We start from the raw sequence: 12827 nt of genomic DNA on the forward strand, positions 1-12827 counted from the left end.
CGACGTTACGCGGACCAGCACATTTTCACTTAAGAAAAAGAAATAAACGGGGTAGACAGAAACGAACTTGATGAAGTGTAGAATATGATAGGCAGCGAAAGAAGGTGGGGGGTGAAGGCAGAAAGAAACTAAACAATCTCAAATACGGAACACGACCCCTTTGAAAAGGAGACATACAGGAAAGGCAAAATATAATTGAAAAGATTAATACAAGGTCCGCATTTACCAGGAAACCGAACAATGACAGCGCCAAACGAACCATTGATCAGATAAAGTTACATCAGACGTAGAATAAATATGCTATTGACCGCTTGACCACTTACTTAAATTGAAGAACAAATCCTCCTTTCTGTAGTGAATATGATAGAAACCAAAAGGCAAAAGAATAATTAGAAAGTGTAGAAGATGACCCGTTTCTTCAATCTGATTTTTCGTAATACCAGGATTTATTTAAATAAACGCTAGAGGAAATGTTAACATATTTAAAATCAGTAAGCGTCATATTTCACGCGGTCTTTCAACGAGTTTTAATTAAGTGTTTTTGAAGTTTGAAAATTTTAGTTAAGAGATAACTCTTTCAAATTAAATATTGGGTTTAGAGCATTTTCTTTTCACTGTTTTCATATGAAGGAAGAGTCGATGAACCTAAAACATCTCCAGTTTTTAGTGGACGAGGGAGACAGCTTCCTCCTTTGGGGGGGATAAAAAAAGCGGGTGTTTTACCTCTGAAACCAAATGTTAACTATCAGTTTCTGAGTGATTGTTAATATATTGCACATTTGTGTGCAATTTTAAATTTGCTGATCTTCTAACAGTATAATGAAGAATATTAATTTTTATTTTAAATCAGTGAGTGAAGTATACCCGCTTAATTTCCAAGTTTAGAAATTCAGTAGCTGCACTTCTGCTAGAAGGAGCATCCGTTGGTATTGGCAATACTCGTTAGTTGTAAAGACCTAGGTTTAAATCACATCTATACACAAAGAACATTTATAAAGGCATTTCATGTCGAAGGTGAGTTAGCTGGCTTCGTATGTTAGCGAGAGTTTCTTCCTCCGCCAAGGAAATGCACATTTTTTTCATTCCACATAACACTTAAGCCTGTCCAGAGAAACACATGCAGCTGATAGACATAATACAATGGACTCAGTGGCCTATGTCGATTCTGCTGTAATTCAAAACAATCCTAGCCAATCTTACTGCGCGAAACCTATTACCATCTTGAAATGTGATGGGGAATGCTAAATAGTTTATAAACGGTCAAATGCTAAACAGTTCATCTAACTTAGTACACATTAGCACATATTTCTACAGCATTCTTTTCGGCTATAAGGATTTACTTTCGTTGTTACTTTATAATCTAGACTGTTTAGAGCTAGACTTATTAGACTACTTTGAGAGAAATTTTTGTGACAATATAACCAGTTCAATATAATCTATACAATAAATCTTATCCACATCCTTAAACTATATAAAGTTAATGTAGAAAACACCAAGCATTCTCAATAATTACTCTTTAAAATCTAATATTTACAACATTAAATATTCTAATGAAACATTTTATGAAAAATATATCTATCCACAAATTTTAATTATTTTTCATTCTTACTTTTTTTTAAGAAAAATTAAGACGAGAAATGGTCCGGCTTTTCCCACAGTGAGTGTGGAAATCTGTTCTGAGTGTAAGAGTAGTCGTCGAGTAGTTAATTATAGAAATTATATTAGGGGCTTGGCCTTAGTACTATAACGTGACATTTCTTTACTTTCACCTCCCATTTGCTTCAGAAATGTCAACAAAGGAAGAGATATTTTTGTGATTGTGTGTTACATATTTCATAGGTTTTCATATTTAATGGTTCAATAAAAATTAGTTTCATGGACAGATCATTACATTTAGTAACTAATCTATTATCATATTCAGAAATCACGTTTGTTTCTTTCTCTTTTTTTTTGTCTGTCTCCAGTTAATAATTTAATTTCATTGCTTTAACTAGATAACACATATCGAAATGCTAATTTTGTTGTTGTTATTATTATTATTATTATTATTATTATTATAAGGGTGTCTCCATGGAGTCAATAGACTCATTGCGGAAGACCCAACATTGACATACTAACCATTATTCACATAATACCTGTCATACTTCTCCTTAAACTCATTCACAGACGAAGCCTTTACAACCATCTCTGGCAACGAATTCCACCCATTTACAACCTTCCAAGCAAAAAATCTAATCCTAACACCCTTGTTAACCACACTCTCACACAATCTCCAGGGATGGCCCCTCGTTCTCTTCCTTCCTGCATTAGTCTTAAAAAGTTATCAGTATCAATCCTATAAAACCCTTTTAATAATTTATATGCCCCTATCATATCTGCTCCCCTACGTCTATCAACTTTTTTGAAGCCCACAGACCTTCAATCTATCCTCGTAGGGTAGGAAACATCCCACAGGCCTGCAACAATTTTCGTAATCCGCCTCTGAATCCTCTCCACCATTTCCTCATCACCAAGAAATCCAGGTGACCAGATCTGTGCACAATAGTCCAAATGAGGTCTTATTAATACCTTATAAAGTGGGACAATCACTTCCTTATCCCTGCTTGTCAGTGTGTTCTTCAATAACCATGTAATTTGATGTGAAGTTTTGGCAACCCTTGCAATATGCCCTCGAAACTTAAGTTCTCTGTCCAAATAACTCCCAAGTCCCTAGCCTCGTCAATGCAGTTGTTTCATTAATATAGTAAACAACATGTGATATCATCCTTCCGAAGTGCATCACCTTACACTTGGTCACGTTAAACTGGCAGCCATTTAGTTTAGCACAAACCGTCAGCCTATTTAAGTCATCCTGCAAGATATCCACATCATCTGAATTGACTATCGCTCTTCCCAGTTTTGCATAATCAGCAAACAAGTGGATGTTTCCTTTCAAAGTATTCCCAATATCATTGATGTAAAAATAAATAATAGAGGGAACAAGCAATGAGCCCTGAGGCACACCACTAGTCACCTGCTTTCTACTGGATTCCGCTCTACATAAACCACTCTTTGATATCTATCCACTAGCCTCGGATCCATACCCTTTTGCTCCAATTTATGTAGCAGAGTCCCATGCGTAATCTTATCTTGTCAAATGCCTTTGCAAAGTCCAGCAGGATTACTGAATAAGGATTTCCTTTATCCAACTCCATTGTTATTTCATTATAGAAAACGAGCAAATTACTAAGGCAAGGTCCCTCATGTTGTCCTTTATAAAGTATCATATTGCTTTCCACCAAGTCTTGAATTCTAATTTTTATCACTTTCTCCAAAACCTTAACCACCACTACCGATATACTGATTGGTCTATAATTTGCTACCTCAGTCTTGAAGCCCACTCCCCTCTTATGCAGTGAAATAATTTCCCCCTCTTTCCACTCATACCAGAATACCAGAACTGAGGCTTAAATTAAACAGCCAAGTTAGAGGAGGTGCTAATTCTCTTGCGCATTCTCTTAACACATGGGCCGATATGCCATCTAACCCAGTGGCAGTGTTAGCATTAACGTTCTGTAACATACTAAGCACCTCAAATTCTTCTATCACTAGGCTCTCATCAGTCAATTACACATTCGGCACTGCAATATCACAACCAAGATGGTACACTTTTGCAAAATGATCACTAAGCAACTCAAGTATTTGATAGCTTCTGTAATTTCCTTACCATCAACACTTACTTTTCAAAGTGTTGTTTAAAGTTTATGTACGACGTTTATTTGATCGCTTCTATTTTAGTAAATTAAAATAATTTTCATAATGCAATACTCTTTTAAGTAACTGAGCTAAAATTTTGTTAAAATAAATATTTGTTTCTGATCATAGAAGTATATTAAATGTGCAAATTAAAATTTTGTTTATAAATCACTTGAACCATTGCAGTTTCACATATCAAGAAAAAATTGTCTGTTAATTAATCAGTAATTAATCTTGAGAGTTACTAAATCAGTAACTCTCAAGCGGTAAATCGCAAATAAGTTATGATAGGTTTTTAAACGGAATAATATTTTATTCGATTTTTACTTAAATCTCAGGAAATCGTGCCACTAAAAATATAGCAATATCAAGGATTCCATTTAAAACTTAAAGAATCATCGAGTCCACACATTTTCGCAAGATTCTTAATATTGAAGAAAAATTACAAACGTGGATTCAGAAAAAAAATTAGGAAAAAAAATCAACATTACAAAAACACTCAGATATAGTTTAACACTTTCATTGCCAAGCTGAAAATTGGAATTTCGTGTGGTGGCCAAATTTTTTTAATTTTTTTATTTAGTTAGCGACGTCCACGCGATAACGCGTGATCAGCCGTTTGGTGAGAACTCGCATCGCGTGATATCGTTCATTGCCAAGCTGAAAATTGGAATTTCGTGTGGTGGCCAACTTTTATTTTTTTTATTTAGTTAACGACGTCCACGTGATAACGCGTGATCGGCCGTTTGGTGAGAACTCGCATCGCGCGTTTGGCAATGAACATGTTAAAAGGTAGGAGAAGTTCAAGTTGCATTTTGTGTTTATTTCGGGTTCATATTTTATCCCAAAACATGAACCTCTTTGTACGTGATAGTCAGCAATAATAAAAACACGGTGCACAATAATGGTCATTAAAAATCGGAAGCGAAATAATTTTTAGCTCGTGTGTATAAATATGCAATAATAGCACAAATAAGAAATATGCAAAAATGATCATAACAATTTACGTTCTTGAAAGCAACGAGAAGAAATCCAATTCAATAGGATAAAAAAAAAACACGCAAAGAAACGCTATTTAGAGGACAGCCTCAGGCTTCCTGGCAAACTCGAAAAAGAAAAGTGAAATCTGCAAAGGGAAAAACTGGAGATAGGAATAGTTGCAGCAGAAAGATGAGAAAAAAAATCCAAGGATTAAAGTTTTCCTTTTCTTAAGAACTGAAGGGAAAAAAGTATGCACTCAAAGACGGGGTTAATAAAATAGAATGTCGGTGGAATAGTGTAGGAAATGCGGTCTTGTTGACTCTCTTCTATGAAACATTAAACGTGATCAAATATGATGTAAGAACGTCCCAAAAGATTTTAGAAAAATATAGGAATCTTAGAGAAATTCTAGAATATTCCAATGTTTGCAGCAACTTGGCGTGGAGTGGAGAACAAAAGATGACAGATGTGTTGCAATAAGTGGTCGCTTTCTTTTTTCTTTGGCTTTCTACATTCAGTTCGGAATAATGGATTGCATTATGAGAATGCTTAAAGTCGATCAATTTTCACTTCGTCAGAAGGTTAATAACTTTCCTATAATAACGGAAAAGTTAGTGATCGGTAGAGTACTCTGGATTATCTGGGAATGTTCGTATCTTTAACACATGCTTCAATGCAGTTAATAAATTCTTAGAATATGTATACAAAACTGGAAGATGAGAAACATTTTCGACATTTCAAATTAAAGCAATCTGAGCTTGGAATTTCAACTAACTGAAGCAGCAAAATCTGATTCTTGAAGTAAGACGACTGTTTTTCATAAAATTTTTCATACTTTTCCAATTTACTTTTTCAGTTGCTAGTAACAATTTAATTTGAAATATTTAGCAGATTATCATTAATATGTTACTATTAATATGTTATTATCATTAAAACCAAAAGTTGGGACATTAGTGCACTATTGCAATGCGATCATCCCACCTGTAGTGGTGCAGTGTTGCAACGCAGCACTACTTGTAAAATTTTTCCCTTAAGGCACACATGGAAACACGGGTTTGTGTACAAGGGGTAGTTACTGCTCTATGTGGACAGCCTGTGATCTGATCAGTGTGATAAAGTGAAGTGGAAATTATTATTTCTAAATTCAAAAACAATAGAAAAAAAGCAAGGATGAGTCAAAAGTATCCCTTAGAGAAAATATTCAAGTTTTTTTATGCAGCTCATGGAAAATTTCACAGAAACCTTTTTTTCACCTTCATCTCAGAAGAATTCAAGTTTTCAGTGTAATTAGCTTAACTAGCATTGTTTCGGTAATGTTGCAAACTACAAGCCCATTCATTCTCAATATATGGATTTAATTCGAAGATAATTTTAGAAAATTAGATCTTTAAACAGCGATGCAACACTATTTCCTGTGGAATTTTACTTGGAGACTTATTATGGTAAGAAACTATTTGCAACGATTTTTGGAAGATGTATTTCTTAGCATAATAAATCACGCATATATATTGTCTGTGTTTCATCTAATGCCTTCTTACTTCCATTTCAATATACAACTTAATTATGACAAAACAATTTACAATTTCAATTTATATCGATTACCTTTATTGTTAATGTAGTAGATCAAGACACGTCTATAAATTTTGCTTCTTATATGCTAAGACAAATCATATTCTGTCCTGCAAGAAAGAAAGGACAATCTGGTATATTATGACTGCATTAATCATATAAAAGTGATATGTGGAAGAATTAGTGTTACGACAACTTTTGCTTTGTGAAAAAAGCGCATTTTTAAGTGAAAAAAATATAATGTATTCTCATTTTAGTTTTTTCAACTAATGCAATACAGGTACAGTAGTTATTACTAAACAATGTAAGCGATGATGACTAACTACAATATTGTATTCAGTGCACAAACACTTATAAATCAACATGCATTGTTTATAACCTCATGTAGAACAAATAAATTCTGGAAGTTTCTAAAACTAAAAAAATTAGCATTATGGCAATAAGTTTAGCACATTACCTCATGCAACAGATGATGCCTTCTTTCCACGCGGCCATTAGCTGCGAGTAACAGTTAATGTTCTATTAAAATACGGTGGATTCTACTTCATATATCTGCTTAAATTTTCCATTAACCTTAATGAAGTTCAAGCAGTTAATAGAGTTACTTCCATTAAGATGATGTTTAAGCAGAGTAGAGAAACAAGATAATAATTAAACATAATGATATTATAATTATTATTCCCCTCCACCAACAACTTAACGATACCCGTAAGTTGAGATATAGAGTCTAGGTGAAGCAACTGTCTTCAAGTTGGATAATTTACTGTGACTAGAAATAATGAGGAAACCTTGGATAAAAGCAATAAGCTGCACACATCGCGTGTAAATTATTGCGAGTATATTTGCCACCTACAAAAAGCATTTCAAAATAGCTCATGATATACTAGCTTGGGCACAAGGGCAGAATAAGAATACTTTAACAAAGCAGCTCCACTCAAAAATTAGTCGGCTTTGATAGCATTAGCATTGTTTGCTATTATGCTCTTGAGTAATTTCGTAATTTTATTTAAAAAAATTCACCTCAAAATGGTTAAACTATAGCACATTTAGCACTTTACATTTAAATGACACAAGGTTAGTAATCGCTAGACCAAAAATGATATCTTTATTTCAAGACCAACGTAAGCAGTGTACTCTTACCTAGCAATGGAAAGTTATCTAATACCAAAAGATATTCAGAGAACAGAGCCAATCTGCACATGGAGGAATTTACACTGGTCAATCCGTTGAATAATACAATAACAAGAAAAATCTTTAATAAAAACTAAACATATTAATTAAACTAAGCTTATGAAATATTTCTATAAGGAGTAAATAACTAATTTATATTTGTTCTCTTATAATTTAATAATTACAATACATTAATTTAATTTATTTATGCTACAGATATTTTCCTAGTTTGTCTTTTAACCACTTAGTTTATTACTGAAAGTTAATTTCTGCTTTTTTTTCGAATGACACTTGTTAGCGTGCTGGAAATATCTGTTTACCACGTTGTACAAGACAAGCAGAAAAGTCTGGGCATCCATTTCTCTTAATTCATACTAACATGGCAAATCGAACTCCTCATAATAAGCAAATTAACATATTGAAGCAATATTGCACTATTAGCACCATATAACTGTAGCATTTTGAATAGTTTTACTATTGTACATTGTGATATGTGAATATTAAACAGCCTTACACTGCATACATTCAGAATATCATATAAAGAATGACATCTTGTGACAAAAGTAGAGGTCAGTAAACTGTTTCCTTTTTCTATTATTATTATTATTATTATTAAAACATTGATTTAATTATGTTAAGTTATGAAAAGTACGTAAATATCAATATTCATATTCTTTGAAAATGCAATCTATGGAATTATTTAACGGATATCACTCATTCTACAGTAACTGATTTCTATGTGAGAAACAAAGTTTACGTAAATGCTATCAGTTAAATAACTATTATGTGCAGGTTGCGTTTTCTTTTTTATAACATTCTTATAAATGAATATTATGTATTTTAGAGTAGTAGAGATTGGGTAATCATCCTTGTAGCTTAACTAATGCGATCTCCTTATCCAATACCTCCCAAAACTCTTAATGGATGTTAGTTGGTGCTATATAACCTCCGTAGCTCAGTAGGTATAGACGAAACCCTTTGGTAGGAAAGACCTGAGTTCGATTCCCGTCCGTGTCGTGAGGAACCTTTATCTGGTCTCTTTCGACTACAGGTGAGTTAACTGGTCTCATACGCACAGGGCTTCTTTCGTGCATCAGAAAAAAGATCATACTTTACTAAATTAATGAAGTTTGATCATCAATTCACTAAACAGGTTGCATGCGACTACCAAGTCCAATTTGTCTTTGCGAAATGTTTTCCTAAAATACGAACCTTTTTTCCCTTAGATTTTCTAGAAAGTATGATAATATTTTTATTAAAATAGTGGTTTAATATAATTTAAAAACCTCTCTGAATTTTACTTAGTAAAATATGTAGTGATTTGAACAAAAAAAAATTAAATACGAATACTTGAGCCATTCCTGAAGTACATATTCCTAATATTACTTCCAAGAGGATACAATATATAACAGCACTAATAATCACATATTACAGTATCACTAACTTCATAACATTTTTTCCATACCAAAGGCGTTATTTTTCCAGTAGTGTCAAATATCTTACATTTCAGTCTTCTTAGGCACTTTTAATGCATCATTCCATCTAGATATCTCGATTGTTTCCTGCCATCAACATCTGCCTTTGTGAGTTTTCTTCTCTCATTCCGTTTTAAGTGGCCGTACCACCTTAGATTACCTTTGCTCATATATTTCTTAATACTAACAATGTCGCGTTCTTTCCAAACATCTTCATTTTCAATAGGATTTTGGTATTAATGCCATCTGTTCACTTCACTAATTTTTCTCAGAGCTCTCACAGTTATGGTCTAGTCTTTGATCCACTGTATTATTTATAACCACTTCTCGGATCCATTAGGATAAAAACTGGTTTCATCACCGTCTTTTTCTCTTATTCAGTATAAAATTTTTCAACTAAATCGCTACCATATCGGGTGCTTATTCTATTTCGTATGTAATCGGTTATCTTCAGTAAAATCGTGCTCATATAGCTGAATTGTTTTATTTGTTCTGTAGCTTTTTTTATTGTGAATTCAACTGATGTTTTCCGTATTCCTGCATATGTGCTCTTTTACGTTCTATTATATTTACAAATTGACCCATTCGGTTTCCTCTTCTGTTTGCTGTTCCGGCCATTTTTATACTTGCCGGTTATATTTACATCTAGTTTCATAACGGACACGAATTTAAAAAAAATGTTCCGGAACTCTGAAGCAACCATTATGTCATTAATTATTATATTCGTCAGCAGGATGAACAAGTACTGATAATTCATGAAAAATTTTATGCAAGTTCAATTTTCAATTCAGATTTTGAATGGCTTTATGATATTGGCATTATGTTTTTCAGAGAAAAACAAAAAATTATCCATTTCGATAAATATTTTTCTAAACCTCTTGCTCTTCTATTAATTGTTTCTTTTGCCACTCTCAAAGAAAGATCGTATTAACTATTTAAATCACTTATTTTACAACGAAAATTTTTTTCAAAGCATTCCTCTTTCAAAATATAAAAAAAAGTCACATATCCTAAAAGTAGCTATTAAATGCTTTGCTAGAGCTGGGTACCCAGTTCTAAAATTTGCTCAAAACTCTTAGTATCTTTGCTTTTCAAGTTGAATTCTTTTCTCTTGTATAAAAAAGTATTTCATATATGTGAATGTGGAATTGAGCAGGAATCACATTGAACAAGTAATTATTTACAAAGAGCTCCTGGAGTCAAGACTCATCAAGGATTAATTAATTAGCATAAAAATCTAAAACCTGAAAGAAAAAAAACTCCGTATTAGCAAATTAGTGCTGCTAGCATGTTATGTAACCGGTTTATTGTTTCGTTATGTTTTTTTTTTCTTCTAAAACATGCCCTGGAATAGATGAAAAAACGTACATTCGATGAACGAATCCGCTGAGAAACGATTTTTTTTTAAATCTAGTATTAAACGGCAACAAAGTATTTTCTAAGCGTCATTCAAATAATGTGTAGTACTTAATATAAAAACAACGGGAACAATATTGCTGAGGATCTTTTTTCAAAATTCAACGTTTAATCGGGTAAATAAAATTAACATTTCCATTGCAGGAAAAATCAGTCTGCACAAGAGTTCCTTCATGAGTTAAGAGAAAAAAAGCTGGGCTTTTTTGGGGGCGACAACAATTTAAAATATTAATTTTAGACTCAGTATTTGTGAAAGGTTAAAGTGTTTTCTTGTATATAGAGCAGTATGTTCTACAATCGGTTGGACTGCAGCCAACCCTATCCTTCATATAATCAGAAAAACATCTATGTATTCTGTTATCTTGTAAAGAAAATTCACGGGGTTATAAAACTTAAGAAATCCATTACAAGTAGACTTATCTAAATTGTGGTTCTAGTTAAAAATAATCGTCCCCAGCGGCTGCTTCACGTCACTTGATCATTCCGTTATGTAGGGGCAAATTTTTCTAGCCATCTTAATTAGTGGAGACATAAAGCCATCAACGTATTCATCCGGGCATTAATCTAATTTTCTCTCCATTTTAATGTCCACCAAAGTTCGATTACTAGACATCACTTTTGCTGAATCTAGCTGCGCTAAGGCTACATTAAAACTATCCCACCAATGGGGAGGAAATAGGCTATAAAGTATACGAGCACTTCCACTTCATAGCCTTCTAATTTCCTTCTGAATGCTAACACAAACGCTTTCTTCGTTAGTGGCGAAGCGTCCTGTTAATGTGTTGCTGAAGTCATCGACCAGTAGCTACAGATAATAACTGTTTATCTCAGTTAGTCTATCTAGTGTACGAGAAAGTCAGCGGCGTTATATATCTAGACATCGTTCCTTCCCTTATAACAAAGGATATTTAATCATCTATAAGAGCACTGTTGCAACTCAAGGATTATATAGTACTTACCGGAGGTGCGTATATCAATATGGGTGCATACATAATCATCTATAACTTGATGAAATGTGTATGTGTGTCTGTATACTTGAAAATGTTTAGTAGAGTAGTCTGTGATTCGGGTATATCAAAATAATAAGAAAACATGGTAGTGTAACGTTACTAATCTTACGGAGTCTTGAGACTTATCGTTGAGCTATTGCGTCAACTTATAATACGCAACCGTGTGTTCATGCATACTGATAATAAATAATTGTATTGCTTTCCTTTAGTAAGAAATGTGGACTATACGCATGTATCTTCAGGAGTTTTCTCGAACGTTTAACTTTTTCTTTTCAAATTAAATATTCTCGAAAACTTCATAAGACAGAAGAATGGTGTGGTCGTTACTATTCTGAATCCTAAACCACAGAGATTTCTGCCACAGGGAAGAAATCTCTGCCTGATTCTGAGCCATCGAGTTACGGAGTAAACATTTTTTTTTTTTTTTAATTATATATTACTCAAAGTCGAAAATTTCTGGAGTTAGAATTTAAGTTGTTACTTGCACACTTTATGCTACCCTCAATGCACACTTCCAGTTTAGTCCCACCGGATATCAGTAATCCTTTCCATCTATTTTAAATATTTATTTCACCTGTTGAGGCGGAGATTACTACAACAATCTGCGTCCTTTGATTCAAATACAAAATAGAATAATTAGAGCTATTGTCATTACTAATTTCTTCGCATATTCAACAGTGACCTGTTGGTCATTCTTAAAATGCTGTCATTAAAGAAACTATCTATACAATTGTATACTATATGTAAGAAATAACATTGTAAATTTTTCTATATATGATGTAGACTAATAGTTTACGTAATGGCCTGAACTTGTTGGTAGTTCCTAAGGCAAACAAAGAAATTTTTCACAAATCTTTTGAGCACTTACCAACAAAAAGTTACACTAAACTGCCTAATGAAATAGACTCTGTAACATCAGGACACACTTTTAGAAAAAATATCGAGAGACTACCACATGGGACTAAATAATGTTGACTTTTATAAACGCATATTATAGAAAATTATTTTAAATATTATATATTATGTCTCAATTACTATAAAAATACAAATTTAGGCGGTACAGTCACTAGACACTTAAATGACTATACATACAGAATATTAACCAGTATGGCTACGGTCCTTGGTTACACACATCGTACAGTTCCTTCTAACCTTAATTCCATTTTGTGTGCTTCATTCCTATTTTTTTCCTGAACTATCAATCTCGATATTACCACTTGATAACACCTCGTCCTCATACATTCAGGTGTATGAGGATGAGGTATTAGAGCTGCTGCACAAACTGAATAAGAATTCAGCAACAGGAACTGATGGGATGTGCTAAAAGAGTGTTCAGCTGAACTGGCTATTTCTTTGAGTTTCAGAGCAGGGAAGATTCTGCGGGAATGGAAAGCATGATAGACTGTTGCATAAATTAGAGAATATGGGTTTGGATTATAGAATATTAGCGTGGACAAGAGGATGGCTGACT

At 33.3% G+C, this 12827-nt stretch overlaps 1 protein-coding gene across 1 annotated transcript in view; it reads right to left on the reverse strand.

Annotated features, from left to right (window-relative positions):
- The window catches only part of LOC150092820 (low-density lipoprotein receptor-related protein 4-like), a 1164745-nt gene extending 1158240 nt beyond the window's left edge, over positions 1 to 6505 (reverse strand). The window contains exons 1-2 of the mRNA XM_090414290.1: positions 6476 to 6505; positions 6319 to 6373 (exon numbers count right to left, since the gene is read on the reverse strand). Coding sequence (XP_090270416.1) covers positions 6319 to 6373; positions 6476 to 6505 — 85 coding nt within the window. The remainder of the gene's footprint in view (positions 1 to 6318; positions 6374 to 6475) is intronic.
- Positions 6506 to 12827: the final 6322 nt, after the last annotated feature.

Source organism: Typopeltis vanoorti, chromosome 25 (genome assembly GCF_054136105.1).
Source record: "Typopeltis vanoorti isolate ZY-2024b chromosome 25, IOZ_Tvanoo_1.0, whole genome shotgun sequence".
NCBI classification, from domain to species: domain Eukaryota; kingdom Metazoa; phylum Arthropoda; class Arachnida; order Uropygi; family Thelyphonidae; genus Typopeltis; species Typopeltis vanoorti.